Source organism: Nomia melanderi, chromosome 13 (genome assembly GCF_051020985.1).
Source record: "Nomia melanderi isolate GNS246 chromosome 13, iyNomMela1, whole genome shotgun sequence".
In the NCBI taxonomy this organism is placed as follows: Eukaryota; Metazoa; Arthropoda; class Insecta; order Hymenoptera; family Halictidae; genus Nomia; species Nomia melanderi.
The window spans coordinates 6,894,963-6,914,233 of NC_135011.1; the positions used below are offsets into that span (position 1 = coordinate 6,894,963).

A 19,271-nucleotide genomic window follows, 5' to 3' on the forward strand; every position below is an offset into this window, starting at 1 on the left:
ATGGGTGTCGAGTTAATTGGCTGTCAATGGTCATTGTTAAATGATGAATCAAAATATGGTAATCAATTTTGTATTTCCTTAAGAATAATTATTTCACTTTCTGTAAAGCTACATGTATCATTAGATTCTATTTAAAAGTACACGAATAATTCACGTAAAATTCTAAAAAGAATTAAAATACCAGAAATTCTCTTGAACAATTATTTCAGTGCATCTTTACGCATCTTCTAAATACTTAGCTTCAAAGGTGTCTTTATAAGGTATCTTCGATCAGCCAATTAAGTTGGCGTTCACCACGGAGCAGGGTAAGACACATTAACTTCCAGTCACTCGATTAGAATTTTTAGTTTCCAGCGAGCCTGAGGTTTTCCCGTGAAAATAAAAGAAATACGCATCGTGACCGTAGCGAGAAGCAGATTAAGCTTGCAAGAGAATCGCTTTTATGATATAATCGTAGGAGAAATCGGGCTTGTTAGAAATTTAGTTTGAATTGCTAGAGAGGGATTGATCGATCTTATGGGTATTTAATTAGACGGTGGTGGGGTAACCGGAGATTGTCTTCCTTTTTTATGGGACATTATCGTTTCAGTTCCCGCGACAGCCGAAACAGCGCACCGGAAGCGTTTGGTCGAACAAGTCGTCGCTGAGCACCGGTTTCCGGTACCATGGCGGCAGTTTGGTGCCCACCACGAACGCGCCGAGCCCCGAGACTGCTAGAACGTACTTATTTGAAGGTATTTACGTATTTATTTATGCTAATTCATCTAACTAACGATCGGAACTTGGTGTAATAAAAAAAGTCTCTTTTTCAAACGATGCTCAACAATTTTCTTCTAATTAATCGTTTGCTCAGAATTATATTATTTATAAAATAAAATGTTCTAATTGGTGTTTTGCTCAGACCTATATTATTTATAAAATACAAGTTTCTTCTAATTAATGATTTACTCAGAATTCGACTAATTGATTAATCGTAGATGTAATTCACTTATTTGTAGGGTTGGTGGGAAAAGAGAGATCGTCACTTTGGGACCAGATGCAATTTTGGGAGGACGCGTTCCTGGATGCAGTCTCTCAGGAGAGAGACATGATAGGCATGGACCAAGGTCCAGGGGAAATGATGGAAAGGTAATCGATTGTCTTATTAATATGAATTTTGGTTCAAAGATAGTTCAATTCTTCTAACGATTTAATAATTTTTCAGGTATAAGGGTCTGAGTGAAAGCGAGAAGAAGCGATTGGAGCACGACGAAGACAGACTGCTGTGCACTTTGCTGCACAATTTGACCGCGATATTGGTGATGTTGAACGTCGAGAAGAACGAAGTGAAACGGAAGGTGAGAAGATTGCTCGGGAAGAGTCACATCGGTCTGATCTACAGTCAAGAGCTCAATATGCTTCTCGATCAGATACATAATCTAGTGAGTAATTATGATTTCTGTAGGAAAGCATCCCTTAGAAGCTAGATTATGTAACAAAAATTAAAATCCCCTTTATAATACCTAAGAAAACATGAAATTTCTAAAGTATTTTGAAAGCTTCAAATTTTCTTTTCTTTAGTACCTACAGATTATTGGTTATTTCTTTAGTATCTATAGATTATTGGTTATTTCTTTAGTATCTATAGATTATTGGTTATTTCTTTAGTATCTATAGATTATTGGTTACCTCTTAGTTACTTAATGATTGTTTCTAAGTTGAATTCGCTGGTTGTTCCAGTACGGGAACGACATAGACTTGAAGCCACTGAGGTCGCGACAGATGCACCGTCAGTCGTTCACGGTGCACGCCGGCGTCGACGCCGAGGGCGATCTACGTTTCCTCGAGGTCCGTCACGACGGTCTGGTGCTCAGATCAGTGAGCGGTGTGATCGTCGAGCGATGGTGGTACGAACGTCTGGTCAACATGACCTACGGTCCGAAGAACAAAGTATTGTGCCTTTGGCGGCGAAACGGCGGGCAAACGCAGTTGCATAAGTATTACACTAAAAAGGTATATACAATCTTCACCCTTCGCCGAGCAAATAATTTTTCATCGCAACACTTTATAAATGACTTCGTCTTTCAACTTTTTTCTTTTTAACACGTTGAGCATCGTACGATTGTACCGAGAAAAATTTACAAAATGAAAAATAATCTAATATCAAATTATGTAATTGAAATGCGTTATTATTATTGCAGGTTTATCTTTTTGAATGACACTGCATTAGGTAGTATTACTATTAATACAGAAAATTTTCCAAATAATCATCGTGTAATTGAAGAAATTATAGTAATTCGATTTGGTTGAAGTCACCGGTGACCCCCATGGCATCCAACGTGTTAACTTTGAATGCAGTCATATTACTATATAGACACTTTTCATCGTAATAAAATAGAATCTTATCTTGTAATTTAATAGCTGCAGCGATTCAAAAACACTGCGACAAAGAATGAATTTGACAAAAGTTTGCCTCGTTACTATTCGAAGATTTTTGTAGGTCGCAATATCCGAATGATCGTTACGAACTCTAATGATAATTTCCAGTGTAAGGAGCTCTACTATTGCATAAAAGATGCAATGGAGAAGGCTGCAGCTCGTGGTCGGAGCGCGAACACCGGCGTCGAGCTCGGCGGTGAGTTTCCGGTTCAAGACATGCACACCGGCGAGGGCGGGCTTCTTCAGGTTTGCATGGAGGGCGTGGGTCTCCTCTTCGCGAATAGCAAGGTATGACTCGAGCCTGAAAGTTCACCTACCGACCCCTGACCCAATTCCAAATCCGTTCGGAACTTGATGAAACGATGCAACCAGAATGAAAATTTCGATCCCAATGAATTCTGCAGACCAGTTCCCGCTATACTTTTTATCTTTTAAGACACTATTGAACATCGTCCAGTTGCTCGTGCAATTTTGAGAACGCATCCAATTATCTGCGCCCCTGTAATCGAGTGCTAACCCCCGAACCTCGTTTACTTGGATCGATTTCACGTTACCAAGCTATTTTCTTCCTAACCCTTTGATATCGTACGATACGCTCTAATCCGATGGCGAACACGCTACCGTCTCCAAACTGATTGCCGAATACCAACAGTATAACGATGCATTTATTTCAGCGATCGAACACGATATCGAGTAGCGGACGATTTATTCATTCAGCGAATCTTTAAGGGGATCGCGTTGCTGGGGACCGTTCGCCTCGGCTCGATCGAGATTGCATCGTTTGCTACGTGTTTAATGGAAATCATATTGAATTTTCTTCGATGGTTCTTAGCGAATTAAGAATAAATTGGAGCTTCATTGAATATTAATGAAGATTGCCTCTTGTCAATACTGAAGACCGTGCTGTTATGTGCACGGTTTAATAATTCAATTCAGACTGAATCATGAACGACTGGATTCATTGAATTATTAATAATAGGAGAACATTAGTAGTCGTTTAATCGTTATTTGATTGGTATCAATCATTGATTTATCTTCTAATAGGCTACACTGAATTATCGTTGAAAGGACATTGAAGATCGAGCCGTGGCAAACGATTAATGAAGTACATCCGCCGCTCTGTCCAACTCATCCCCTTTTACCGCTCATATTCTACCGATTATTAAATATCTACTCTGTCTCTCTCTCTATATATATACATATATATCTCTATCTCTATATATATATATATCTATCTTTCTCTCTGTGTTTCTATTTTCCTTTCTCGTTATTGCATTGATGCAAGGACCACTCAATATTAATCTCCCATTCGCTAGCCACCACGATCTGCTTAATTTGTCTCTATCTCTCTCTTTCTCTCGTTCTTTCATTCTTTCTTTCTCTCTATCTATCTCTCTACATCTCTTATCTTACTCTCTGTCTCTCCTTTCTTTGTACACGTATCCTTTTTTACCAGTCTACTTGTGTATTGAGTTTTTGCGAGGTGTTAACGATGACGACAGGATGATCGACGAGATCCGCGCGCGATTAAGCCAGCCCGACGTGTCTCGGGACCTCGAGGGTTTCGACAGGGTTCTTTTTCAGGCCCGTCCACACACACGTTCTCACACACACGAACACGAGGAAACGGAGTACCAAAGGGAGGAACGATCGGCAGCCAATATAAATCTAAGAGAACTGATTTTATAGAAATTCGTAGAAACATATCACCCACGGAACGTGTAATTTCGTGTCAGCAGATAGATACATTTATCCACAATTGCACCATCGAGTGGAATTGAGTCATTTTTATGAATAATTGTTTACTGGGTAATCGTCAGACTGCAAATCTCCATGGAAATATTCATTCAATAATAACCAGCTAATATTGAAGTTAGAAACATTTCGTTATTGAAAGTGCCAAATAATTGGAATTATTAGAAAAGTTCTGGAGAAATTATTTATCGTCTTATACATCGGATACGAGGATGTCTGTGACAATAAATAAATACCTAGCATTAGAGTTTTCTTTTACATTATGTTATTCACTACATACTATTTAAAACGATGTATTTTACACGTGCTTGAAATTCGCAGTCGAACTGTCACAAGTAATTAATTACAATTGGCTGAATTTCTAGGAAACGCCCTTTTCCCCTAGCGCCCACTTTTAGCTCCGCCCACGAGGCTCAAATTTGCTCGGTTAATCCCCAGAACACAGAACCAATCACATCTATACACACATTGATCGGACAGGACGAGAGGCCCCCGACACGCTGGTTTTACATTTCTATTTACCTTCGCTAGGTTTTATACATATATATATATATATATATATATCTCTATATATACATATATACACAACTTTACACTGAAAATATTTCAAACTTACTATGTGGTAATCGAATTATCTCTAGGTACTTCATGGTACCTGGTCAAATATACATATACATATACCAAGCATTATGTATATATATAATAATAATAATAATCTTTTTCCACACATATATACATATATATATGTATATCATACGTAATATCATACGTATATATGTATATATATATATCACCGGTCATTTCGTTGGGTAACATTTTGTTGAAGCGTTAATCAATGTTTTTCTTGCATGGAGCTCGATGTGCAGCTGCAGTCTCTTTTTTATCTGTATATTATAATCATTCCACATATTTACTCGAACCATATCTAGTACGACTCATAAACATAGAGGTGACAAGGAACCTAGGGAAAAACAGACTTGAGTGATATATGATTATCTCTTCTATCTATATACATATCTCTCGCTCTCTACATATTATATATATATATATTATATCTATTATAATTTGTATATTGAATGTTGGATGCCATTCTATTTTATCTCTACGAGTCTGATAACCGAACATCTTCTTCTTCTTCCTCCTCTGTTTTTGTTCCCTTCGTTGATTTCTTGTTTGTCGTGGTCATATACACGCGAGGAAAGTCTATTCATTAAAAAAAAAAAAACTGAAGTTTGAACCAAAAGATACGACAGTGAAAATAGAAAGAAAATATGACGGACGGGTTGGGGGATCAACGATCGTTCTCGATCCGCCTCGATTGATCGATCTCTCGAGCTCTTCCCGAGAGGAACACGCAACAAGAAGAACGATCGGGTTTTCGATAGACTTTTCTCAGCTTGGGGAACTTTTGAGATGGTCCTTGAACAATGATAAAAAAATATATAATATATATATCTCTTTGCTACCTTTTTCAATTGGCCATGACCGATAGGATAATCTATTAGCTGTGATCATCCATATCGTACTACTCGAGAGCCCCGGCTAATTGTAACAATATCAATTAACCAATCACTGACCAAACTGTTTTTTTTTTCATTCACCCGGATCTCCACGACCAGAGTTGGCGGAGATTTAATTTTCTGTTTTTCTGTTTTCTGTTTTCTTGTCCTCTCCGTCGGCATTGCCCCCCATGGGCTGGGCAAACAGGATTTCGAGGTACTAAATCAAATTCAATTCATTGTTTGTTATATTATGAACTCAGTATATTAATTATATAATCAGTGTTGGCCGTGTTCCGGAAATGCTTCTTTATTTCACCATTACTTTTAGCCGTACTTATATTAGCCACGTGAGTGCGTATGTAACGGGTGGTCCGGTCGGAACTCGTAAAAAGAAATGGTAGAATACGTTGACCGAAAGAAAAAAATGGAGAAACGGATTAGCACACCTACGAATGGATCACTCGTATCGATTAGAACTTAATAGAAAGACAGGTATTCTATTCGAAGGTGTACTAACGAAATCAGTGACAAAAGTTATTCTTTCTTTTCTCGATGAATCATTCTTGTGTACGTTCATTTTGGGATCACAACTTTCCTCTAAGTATATTTCTCTCATTCGCAAACGTCATCGGTCGAAGACCTGAGTATACGTTTCAAATCGGCCACCCAGTGTACATGCACCGTATATATATATATATTTATATATACATATTCATATATAAATTTATATATATCTACTATATACTACACTCTTAACAGTGCATTTAAATTAACTGATCTGCTCTGTCTACCTTACTGTTTTCCTTACCATCGATCGGTGTTAGTTGTGACACGTATATATATATAAAATATTGACGATACAGAAGGAAAAAAGGAGAACGGAGGAAAATACGTTTTATATATATACACGCGCACCTGTGTGTTCCCTATATATAACATTAACACATCGTCGAAGCTGAATCAGGTATATACCAGTTGATCTATATAATACGCGGAACAGTGTCTGCTGCATTTTATCACGATCGAACGGCCCCGACGGATATATTGTCCACTTTTAGATCAGAGTATATTTGTTAAGTAGTGTTTAGTGCAACTTGTAGAGCGATGTTTCGGTGCACTCAATGCAACTCTCTCTATATATATATGTATATATATTATATACATATTACTTTTACGTATATATATTATATATATACATCTCTAAGCATAGCCACTGTCATTTAGAACACTGTCTATCCGACCCGTTCACAATACTCATCTTTTTCTATACCTCGATCTCACGTACAGCTTCTCCAACGGTGAACTATGGATCATTCGCCGCACATTACGATCTATATATCGATCACTGGTCTCTCCAATGGTACTGGAGGCAGTGACGAAGAGAAATCGAAGTTATCGTTGACCGACAGCCGCAGGGTGTATCTGAAAGGCGCTTCCCGATCGTCGATCGTTCAATTGAAACCGCCGGGATTAATTGTCAATCGGAATTTACTACGGTGATTAGGATTTATCAGTGAACGAGCTCGCCACGCGTTCGCTGCGAATTTATCGTCATTCGGGAATTAATGAAAACTTTGTGAATGGAGATTGACACCGAGTAGTGACGTTTCTCGATAGACAGTGATATCGAGGAACAATTTATTACGCGTTCAATTCATGATTATTGTTTCGCCTCGATGAATGGTTCGGAGATAGTAGTTTACAGAAGCGGGGAGTATAGATGTTTCATTAACAGCTAAGGGTAGTTAAGTTTTTAATGATAATTAAGTAACGAAATTGTAGAAAAGAAGACGATAATATAATTCTCTCCCTAAATGTTAATCGAAACTGTGGAATACATCGTTCTCATAGAAGTTTTCGTTTTCGAGAAAAACGCTTTTGAAGTTTCGAGGTGGAGAAAGCGTTGGTCGGACGCCATTACGTCGCGTAATGGCGGTCATTGTATTTTAATAGTAACTCACTCTTATAATTCAAAATATTACTCAATGGAATAATTGAGTTGTAGTTTCAAGAATTGAAATATCTAGATTACTTTTAACTGATTTTGGAAGCGCTTCCGTTATTCGTCCTCCAGTAACCATTAAAACGCCGGCGGGAGAGACTCGCGAAACGCCTCAACGAAGAGAAACCGATCACTGGAAATACTCTTGTACCATTCGTTCGACGCGCAAAACCGGGTGACATCAATCAGCACCGAGTATTCCCGTTGAACTATAGATAAATAATATATTCCGTACACAGAAAATTTCATCGAAGCTTGTATACGTCTATGGAACTCTTCTCGCCGAGAACAACAATAGAAATGAATGTTTCTGTACAATGAGTCATAGAATTGTTCGTGTTCTAATTATTATCATCGATCGATCCTTCCCACAACAGAAAATCGATCTTTGGATTCTCTCTAATTTATTGAATTTTTAAAGAAATTTAATCATTCAGTGAAACAGAAATGGCAATTGATTGTCGACCGTTTCGTGTCAGTGAAAGAGAGGATACGAACGATTCAGTGACTCCCTGTACACGTCCAGGGGAATTTGAATGCACTGCATGAACGAGTAGATCTCGATATATATGTATAATAGAAGAAAGTCGCCCGCTTTTGCAAACCCATCTACAAGACCGCCCTTCACATTGCCAGTTATGTAGTAGAGCAATGGTTTCGTGCTATATAGTGATGTCTGACTTTATGAATGGAACTACTACCAGAACGTGAACACCGACTCGAGAGAGGGTCGACAAAACCCTTTTCTACACTTTTCTATAGCAGTGTTTTTCGAAACGTTCGTCGATACACGAATATTAAACAATAAACAATCTCTTTTCACATTAATCGAATATAAGGTCGTTCAAAAATACTTAGAAGCAAAGAGGAATAGTAATATTGATTTCATCAAATAATTGAACATTGAATAAGAAACAAAATGGGCAAACTATAGGCCATGTAATAATATGCTCTATTTTCTACATGTTCGACATTTCATGACAAGTAATAGGAAAATCTTGATGTTCTGATGTTATTAGAATCGATTAAGGAACTTGATAATCACGACGACAGTCCGAAAAACGCTGTTCTATAGCATGACACCGCTGCACACGATGTTTTTTCGAGTTTGTGTTTTACTTCCGGAAGCGTTGCGATTACGCGTGAGCACAAGGCTCGGCGTTCACTCGAGCCCCCGAAAATCGAATCACTTGCGCATCAAGATGGCGGACGGAGAGCCGAAAAGTCCGGCCGGTGTCTGTGCTCTTGTTAACTTATCTCACAGATAAGATATATTTTTTTTTTTTAAAAAAAAGAACAAATTCTTGGTCCTTCGTCCGTGACCACGGACGGAACAGAATTGCACATATACGTAGCAGATTGACCGACGCTGAGCAATCGGTGACATTATTTTCACATTCGATGAGTTTAGGCCATCTCCAGAGTTGCCTGCCTGCCGCTGAAACTTTTTTTCAAAAATCGCTGCGAGTTTGTTGGCTGGCCGCCGCCTTGCGATGTTGTATAACTCTCGCTTACGATCGTAATGGAAACCGTTCTTTTGTTTCTCTCCAGATTTTGATCGCTTTGTTGTATTGTTCTGTTGTTTTTTTTCCTTTTTTCACTTGCCGGCACGTGTACGTACAATATTTGCAGTTGTTTTGCAGTATCTCTGCGAAAGTATGTGCAGGAGGAGAGAAATTAAGTAGAGCGACGCGAGATACCGGCGCAGCCCGAGACGCATCTGACTTTGTGCCGCTTGTTGCCGCTTTTTTGAACGGTGCTGCTGAATGGATGGATTGAAAGTAACATTGATCGCCGGTGATGAAACAGAATGCATGCCGGACGCGGCGAAAATCTGCATTTTTGCGCTTGTCCGTTAGCATTGGTAGTTATGCATGCGTCATCGGTGATTTCCCGTGCACGCGAATCGGAAATTCACGCGCACTCGCCCTGGGAGAATGAGTTGACACGTTTACGATCGGAAATCTTCGAGTACCGTAATTAATATAATCGTATCTTTGTATTAACTGTTGTAGTTTCTTTGCTGGCAGCGTTCACTTAGTGTTAATTTAACTTAATCTTGACTTAGAAGTGATGAAGAATTTTATCTCGATGATGACAGGGATTTTCGGAGCAGTGGAAAGAGTTTGAAGTTAACTTTATTGTTTTATTGATTCTATTTTAATGATTAGTGTCCCTAAAATTTGATGCTTCAGTAAGTGATGGACCAAGATCAATTCGTTGAAATATAATGGAAGGTTCTGTTGCTTAGGCAATCAAAGACGTCGTTTACGCTGTATGACCGATGTGTCTGACTATAAGTTACTGTTTCTACTTATCGCCTTCCACGTTGCACTGATTAAATCGAGGATTTGTTTGGTACTGTGTGTTTTAACATTATTTTCTGACAATATGAGGAACAGTATCATTCTTATATAAAGACAATTTCCGATTTCTGTGGACGTGAATCATTATCATGTACATTGCATGGTTTTTGACACTTCACCTCCCGGAGATAACTTAAAAGGCTTTTTGGTGCTAAATCTCTACTCGATCGTTTTATTTGATTAATGAGCTCTTAATCTGCTAAGAAACTTACCAAAGCCGGTCAGAAAATAACCTGAATAACAATAACGTAAAATAAGGACTAATTTTTTTCATTTATACTAATACAGGTACCTATTCAAAGAAGTAATTAAAGGGGAAAAGGAACTATGGATTAAAAAGTGGAGCAACAGACGCATCTCCACCGATTAAACATCTAAATAAACAATTGATAAGCTGCATTACGATAAATGTTGCACCAAAAGAACCTAGTAACAAATTTCCGGTTGGAAAATTGAAACCAGTAGATCATGGGACACCAATGCTGTGTGTCCACTTGAGAATCACTCGCGAGAGAAAAACTTCGACAATCTGAACGTGAATATTTCGAAAAATAATTCACAATGTAAATTGAAAAACTGAATTATAAATATAATAAGATTTCTCGTGGACACGTAGCATTACATTTAGACAAAAATGTGCTTCGATAAATACAAACTCATCAAACTACACTTACGATAGCTCTATATGTATAGCTTTTCTTTAAATGTTGATTATCGTGACAAGAAAGAAACGAAAAAGAGTGCCAAATAGAAGTATACCAATGTTCATTGAATAATTACAGATCGAAATTAGTTGGCAATGAACTTCGGTATCGCTGGCAAAGAAATCTCTCGTTATCCCCCTGTTTCCAGTTTATTTGAAATAAATGAAACTCCTCGAAATTGTAATGAAAAATGAAAGAAGATGGCAGAGAGATTTCTTTCGCCCGAAGATTTTTTTGCTTTTGAGTCAGGTGCACTGTGACGCGTATTAAACCGGATACGATAGTACGTGAAATATCTCGAAGGTTCAGAGCTTGATCCCACCGTCGAACGATAGCATTATTCCTGATCTGTTTACACGCCTGTTTTCGATGATGTTGTTAAAAAGTGCGCGCGCGCACTCGCACACGTGTTTCTCACCACTTTCTCCGGGGCATAAATGGCCAATTTAGCGACTAATCACGAAGTGTGCATGTAAGAGTAGCTCACCGAGACCGCTTCACTGCCGAGCGACACTAATGCGTAAACGATCGTGTTATTTGCAGTTTTTTGTAAGACTCGATCATATCCGCAAGTGCTTTACTCAGAAGGATGGGATCTTTGTATTGGAAGAATTCAGTGAGTAATTGATTGATCATCATTCGTTGCTACCATTAAACATTATTTAATCAATTATTTGATCAACATGAAAAATTTGACTTTTTGAAGAAAATATTTAAAAATCTATATTTGAGAAGAGGACAATGTGAAAAATGTATATTTGAAATTGTATACAATTCAGATTGAAATTGATAACATTGATCAAATAATTTTGACCAATAGTGTATAATTTGTAATAATTTGTAATAGTTATTTACCATCATTTAGAGAGGTATTTCCACGAATATAATAATTTAGATATTCTCACGAATTTTTACTGTCTATTAACAACATTTTCTCACGTTTCAGATCCTAAAACTAGACAAGTAATTCATCGTAAATATAAGTCACAAATGGTAAGCATATCTTTATCTAAGAGAGTCTATCCTTCAATCTATCCATGATACAATTCCTTTTTTTTTATTATTTCTTTTTACGATTACGTTTCATTGGATAGTTTTTGAAATATTGAAATTTTCATCGATACCAAGATCATTGATTGTAACGATCGGATACTATGTAACAGGCCAACGAATTGTGCCACTGCATGCACAGGGTATTCTCCGTTGCCTATACCTTATCTGAACTTTCGTCTGAGAATCAAGTCGATCAAGTCGACCCCGAGAACAACAATTCATGAAGGTTTAATTATGATTTCCTTGTTTTTAACCTTTGACCGTAAGTTTTGTTCCTCGTTCGCTTATACTACTCGACATTATCTCCCCTTAAATATTGTATTGTCTACTGTGATGGCTAATGTCAGAATAAGAGACTGGAGGAAAAAAATGTCAGTCATGGAAATGGTTGAAAAGTGTCCCATTAATTTTTATGGCAGAAAAACATAAATCATATTGAATCATATGTACCTAGAATTTTAACAATAAAACAATTTTTCTTGATCTCATTAAGAAACTCAAAACGAATGGACAGTTTTCCTCTAATTTCCATGAGTTCTACAATTATTCGTTTCTATCAATCTTATATTTATATCTCTTTTCATTCAACGCTTCGCTTTTAAAACTACGTATTACGCTTCTAAAAATATTCCTATTTGATTGATAACTTTCAAACTTTCTAATCTTCCTTTCAACGAATTACAATACACTCCGTTTAAACGATCGTAATCTCTCTTACAGGCAGATCAAATCTGCTACTCGGTACTCTGTGTGTTCTCTTACGTGGCCGCCGGGTCAGATCAAGGGAAGCCGCCTAACCAGCAATCGCAACCCCAGCAACAGTCCCAACAGCAACACCAACAACACTCACAACATCATCACCAGCAGCAGCACCATCAACAACATCATCAACAGCAGCATCAACAGCAGCATCAGCAACAACATCAATCACACCAGCAACAACAACGACATCACCAACAGCATCAGTCGCAGCAGCAACCACAACGACAACATCCTCCACAGAAACAGTACCAGCATCCACAGCAATCTCAGCAACGTTCTCAGTACCAGCACCAACAACGTCAGCAATCTCAATCACAGCAGCAACAACATCAGCAACATCAGCAGCAACATCAGCAACAACAGCAACATCAACATCAACAGCAACAACATCAGCAACATCAACAGCAACATCAACAGCAACATCAACAGCAACATCAACAGCAACATCAGCAACATCAGCAACAGCAACAGCACCAACACCAGCAACAACAACAACAGCCACCCAATTCAGGTAGCAGCAATGTCACGCCGAATCATCAGAAGCAGAAAACCTCATATTTCGACCCCTACCCAAGACAACACTGACACAGAGGCAGACACTCGCTCCCATTTGTGCATAATTACAATAAGTGTGCCCCCTACGCTTGCCTACCCTGGGTGTAAGTATCATTCCTAAACTATCTGTCCCGTGATCCGACCAGAGCTCTGATTCATTGATTATACGTGTAATAAATTGTAATTCGTCTTTCCTGAACGGATCCTTGAAAATTCGTTCGTCAATCCTTTCAAGGAACGTTCTAGCGTTTAATAGAATTTTAATCGGTTCATCGACACTTAGTTATCAATCATCGGTTCATTAAACTGTTCGTCAATTACTTTTTACTTCTTTTCGAATCTTTCTTGCGTTACTCTATATATTTAAGTTCTACCAAAAATTGTAGATTTCTTTGGCTCTTTCCATCAATACTTTCAATTCTATTATCATTTTTTACTGTTGTCTATAAAAAGCCTAGGTGTATAATTCTTAACCAAGTTATTTGTAAGCGTCTAAACGTTCGAACGTTCGTGAGGAATCGTAAGAAACGAGTATCAAATAGAGCTCTGGATTAACACAAAATCACTCGAGAAACTATGCCCAATAATCATCTTCACGCTATCCCCAAAGAGAGTCAGCTCTAAGTCTCTTCTATGTGTGGAAAAAGCTATTCGTACTCTACTCGAGAAAGCATTCGATGAACGCGGGCTAGGATTCGTGAAAACGGGACCTGTGGCGAGCATAGAGATCGAAACAGAGGGTGGCGCGTGATGTACAGGGTGTCACAGATTTTTCTAACCAAGCATACAACTTATTTTACGTTTCATCTATTTTTAAGGCCTTGCGATTTCTTTAACAACTCTCGGTAGAACCATTTTCTTGTTCTTGTTGTTCATTGGAACAAAAAGATTTTACGCTCATTTTATGCCTGTTTCCTCTAAACAGAATTGATAACTGAAATGTAATATTTAATTTGGACTGAAACAAATTAAGTAACATTTATTTGTTAAATTCTATTTGAAATCTTCGCCACGAGTCTGACACGATATTGTATGACAAGAGGTTAACATCAATTTAATTCTATATAACAAAGCATAACGAAAAGTTTATCAGGTTTCCAGTAAAAATTATAATACGTAACAATTATTCAACGACGCCGTTGAAACCGTTCAAGCCAGATTCATTCGAAAGATAATTTTCAATCTCTCTCACCGTGAACCACGCGCCACTCCACGGAAATTATATAATCGGGCGAAATTGGCGGAGAACCTGCGCGAGCAAAAAAAAGGAGAACAGAGAAATTCGTGGCGAATTGGCGATTCGATTCGACACAATCGCGGTAATTATTTGCAAAGCGGGAGTCGTTACGTGTACAAGACAACCAAGAGAGATGAAAGCGGGAGCCGACCGCGCTGCTGCGAAGCGCGTTGAAGATCAAGATCAAGGACAGAATATTCTCATAATTAAAACCAGACGACGAAGTTGACGAGAGGAGATGATAATTGTAAGAAAAATTGCAGCGGCTGTTGTATATTTAGAGAAACGGATTACGTGTGGTACATATATACATATACATAGAAAGAAACCGGGAACGAGTAAATAAACCGCGTACAGAGAATTCTAGGCGTTTATAGTTGCTTTATATTTGAATAATAAATCAGTTTTATTTAAACCATGGTACACGATAAGAAAAATGTCTTCACAAAATCTCCGGAGGTAAAATAAGTTTCTTATGGTGTATTGGCGTTTGAAACTAAAACTAACTTATCATTCAAACATCAAAACCAACAGTTTTGAACCTTCTAAAAACCAGAATCATCTGCGTACGTTCTCTAGAGATGTTTCCTTCTTCGGTAATTGCCAGCCGTGTGCACGCGTAGAGACGATGTTGTGACCCGTTGACCCAAGTTCTGCCAAGTATACTATCCCCCCCCCCCCCTCACCCCGCCCCTCCAACCCCTCGAAAAAGAAAATGGGAAAAAAAGGACGACGAAGAAAACAAGAAAACGGAAAAAATAAAAGAAAAGCGAAACGATCGAATCTCGGGGAAGGAGAATTAAGCGAGGACCGTAGAAAATCGAAGTCTATTTCGTCTGAAGTGTTTTCTATGAATAGCACGTAAAGCAATTCTGAGATACAATAATAAAGTTAATTACCATTAATCAGAGGAACAATTTTGTATAAAATACATCGAAACAGACTGTAATTGTGATCGTCTAATTTGATGGATATTAAAAGAAAAAAAATGCTATTTAATTTCGTATGTGGTCGCATGGAAATAGCTGGTGTACATTGAATAGGATCGATGCAATAGATATACCTCTCTCTTTCTCTATCTGTCTGTCCGTCTGTCCGCCTGTCTATCCGCCTCTCTGTCTGCCGGTTTCGTTTTCGTGGTTGATGTCGCCGGGAATTGATGACCAGAAGGGAACTGGAGAGAGTTTTGTCATTTGATGATCCGAATCGAGATTCGAACAGTTGTAATTGAAACTTTTAAACGATCAGAATGCCGACGTGTTAAAATATGTTTCTTCTAGTCGACGGGAGGTCGGCGCAAGGAAATTAATTGTTTAAATTGTAACGATGTTTCGTTGTTTGGAAGGAGGAAGGTGAAAAGCTTCATCGATCACCAGAGATTTTAAATAGATATTCCAACGATTCTGATTATATGGTAAACTTTAGTTGTATTAGTTGTAACAATAATTGAGGCTGACGTCGCGTTTTTATAACTGAAATACGAAGAGGTAAGAGAAAAGAATAGGTCCTGTTGAGTGACAAGACCGTCGTGCGCATACATTTTAGTATGGACACTAAGATATAAAGGCAATGTGTACTTATAATATCCCGCGGTAACGAACGCCGATTTGTTTTTCCATTTGGCAGAATTTCCGAAAATTTACGATACGTTGGGAACGCGGAGGGAATTTAAAGCGTACAGAAGGCTTCAACACCTCCATCAGTTAATTCTTTTGGTAATTAAATCGCGAGAACGCTGCATCTCAATCTATCAGAAGTTGGAGACCAATATTTACTAATATTTAAGTTTACCAAACATTTATTTAATCCCTTATGACATAATCTTTAATATTATTCTTTAAGAAATCTGTTTTAGTAATCCTTATCGCCATAATAATTTATCATACGTTTAAACAACGATTATAGTTTTGTCTCTAAACTATAATGGTAAAAATGGACTCAAACTTGTGATAGTCGATGTAAATTATTATTTTGTGCACGCTACTGTTCAGAAACGAAGGTGCACGACTACCGTTACGAAGAATTTCGTTAGTTCTTTCTCATAAATTCTTTATCTGTTTATTATTTATTTTAATTAAGATGTGTACTTACATATTCTTGTGTTGATAGAGTGTGCCCTGTCTTCTGATCGGTGGTGTAATGTAATAAGCATTTTCTATAAGTATTATAGTTCCCCTTCGAAGAGCCCGAGGCTTCTTCTATAATAGTTTTCGTCTGTGATCACGAATGTCCTAGATGTAAAAAGGGAAATTAGTCTCCTAATTACGCTTAAGTTCGATCCTCGCGTGTGTACGATAGGAAAGGCGACGAGGCTTTACGAACGAATCGCATGTTGTACTTACACAGATCCTGAGCGATTCAAAGATGAACTGCAAAGTGTCCTCCCCTGCAAAAGATAAAAGGAAAAGAAAATAAAACATCATATCTCGCCCGTCAGAGAAATCTCGGCAATATTCTTTTTCTTAGCCTCTACCGCTCGTTCGAATCGAAAGTATACCGGGTACCAAGATGGCGGACGCGTGGAGACACTCCCGGAGATCCAAAAAATCGTAAATATAAACGACACAATTTGAAAAGTTCTTTTGAAACTAAGAGTACATCACATGTCTTAATACGTTCTATATTTAAGAAAATGAAATTAACGCTATAAATATCGTTATTTAAAATTATAAGATACGATATTACGTTAAGGAACTCAATGGCTCGCTTTAGTTTCACTTTTCCAATATTTTCTTTAAAAGATCTGTTATATTGAATGGAATGTTACAATTGAAAAGATCGTCAGTGAAACAAACGCTGTTAGTCGACGTGTTAAGTTCTTATAAATTATTTAATCGGAATTTTCTATTTTGTACACGACCGTTAAACGAACGAAGAAGATCACGATAAGATATTTGGACGATTTCGAAAATCTTCGGGAAATAGTCCACGTTTCCGCGATCATCGATTCGTTTTGTAACACCGACCACGAATTTTCGAGATCGCGGGAGTGCATAGATCATTTTGGAAACGAGACACGACGAGATTCTTTTATCGAGGGTATGACCAATTCGTTCCACGAAGACAGAGATGACCGTTTGTAATATATATTTTCGCCGCGATTCGAAATACGAGAGATGGTTAGAACGTTTTCCGAGGGGAACGTAGGATTTATAAAGTAATAATCGTCGATTAACCGTAGAAAATGGCATTGGACTTGTTTATAATTCAACGTAAGAGAGGAGAAGTGAGAAGACGTTGCGCGAGTACGTATCGAACCGAGGGGAAAGCCGATTTCTGTCTCGTTCCGGAAGTTCCACCGATAATACCTCCGACTTCTGAGACTCTCTCAACGCCTACCGCCCACTCTTAGCAGTTCCTGTTTAGCGCTTGGACAATGTTTTAGCGAATCATTGTCGTCGTTCGGCGAGACAACGCGTCTCGAACCTACATACTGTTTAGAGTTCTACTGGATCAAGCTCGATACATTCAAAAGTGTATAGTACTCAGCAATGTAGGCACCTTATATCCAATAAATACTTGTAGATTTGAGTATTGCGTTTGTTGGACAACCCTGAATTTATATCCACCTTATATTTATATGGTACCATTCTTATTCTTTCAAATTTAAATTGTAGATATTTCCTTGTTATTATTCTTTCAAATTTAAATTCTGGACATCTTATTACAATTATTAGTTTTTCACATTTATATCGTAGACATTTTCTTATCATTACCATCCTTTCAAATTTAAATTCCAGATGTCTTATTACAATTATTATTTTTCAAGTTCGAATTGTAGACATTTCATTGTCATTACTTTCTTCACCCATCACTTTTTATTTATAAATTTCCTTCGTGCATTTCACGAGAAAAATCTGATTTAAGATTATTTAAGTATTATAATCTCCGGTGACACGATGCCATAAACACTTTGTTTTGTTTGGCGCGTATCGTTTTCCGTTAAGATTTCTAATTCTACAGGCAGCTGGTCTGAAATTACATACGCGCCCGCCAACGACACATGATGCACGGGACACAATTGATTTCGCAATCTAAAACGAGATCCTCATTAATCTTCGTATGATTAATGAACCGCATCCGTGTTTTGTTGATAAACGAAGCAAGGGGCAGGAGCGACGTCTTATTCACCGTTATCAACGAGTTGTCTTTTGAATGAATTAATTTGGATTTATCGTACGGCATTGTGGAAAATATCTTATTGTCGTAAGATTACGGGAATAAAAGGAACTGTGCGTCATTCTGACATTAAATAATTATAAAACAGTTCTGAGCAAGTAACGCAACTTTATCTGACATTTTAAACTGCATCTTGTAATCATTATGTAAACAACTGCATGGTTATGAAAACAATATTCTTACAGGAATATATTTTATCAAAATATTATTTTTAACGTGCTTTAGTATCTACAGTAATGTATATTTAAAAAGAAAATTGACTGTTGGCAAGAATAATGTAAATATTCGATATTTTCTGGCTTACTCCCTTACTCGTACACCTACAGACAGAAACAACATAATATACAATCATCAAAAGGTTTCTCAATTAGCGTTCTATTAGGACGGTGCGCCGTGCACCGCGTTGCCATTGCAGTTCTGCGACGAAGTTCATCGAGAGCGTACTGTAAAACGTCTTCGAACGAGATTTCGATAGAGATCTTTCCGAAAAATAGTCAACCCTTGTAATTATACTTTAAAATTACATATTCAGTGGAATTATTTAAATCAGTTCTCGAACTAGAAACGAAATATTCACTTTCTATGATTTATTACATTAAGAACTGCACGTTCAGATATAAAGTGATATATTTACCTAATTCAATTTTATAGCTTCCCCAATCAAATTCGATTAACGCCTATACCTAATTATCGCCCAAGCTAAATCTATAAATAAGAATTATCGAAATTATTTATAGA

The 19,271-nt window shown here is 37.7% G+C and overlaps 1 protein-coding gene across 12 annotated transcripts in view; it reads left to right on the forward strand.

Annotated features, from left to right (window-relative positions):
• Positions 1–17,885, forward strand: part of Rab3-GEF (Rab3 GDP-GTP exchange factor) — a 36,502-nt gene extending 18,617 nt beyond the window's left edge. For 6 of the 12 annotated variants that reach the window (XM_031969952.2, XM_031969956.2, XM_031969957.2 and 3 more), the window contains 9 exons: positions 590–734; positions 999–1,128; positions 1,205–1,421; positions 1,720–1,992; positions 2,527–2,706; positions 5,881–5,889; positions 11,291–11,363; positions 11,694–11,740; positions 12,521–17,885. In XM_031969952.2, coding sequence (XP_031825812.2) covers positions 590–734; positions 999–1,128; positions 1,205–1,421; positions 1,720–1,992; positions 2,527–2,706; positions 5,881–5,889; positions 11,291–11,363; positions 11,694–11,740; positions 12,521–13,147 — 1,701 coding nt within the window. In that variant the 3' untranslated portion in view covers positions 13,148–17,885. Of the gene's footprint in view, positions 1–589; positions 735–998; positions 1,129–1,204; positions 1,422–1,719; positions 1,993–2,526; positions 2,707–5,880; positions 5,890–10,331; positions 11,264–11,290; positions 11,364–11,693; positions 11,741–11,910; positions 12,063–12,520 lie in introns of those variants that run through there. The other 6 variants (XM_031969953.2, XM_076373436.1, XM_076373434.1 and 3 more) reach the window with 5 other exon arrangements.
• Positions 17,886–19,271: the final 1,386 nt, after the last annotated feature.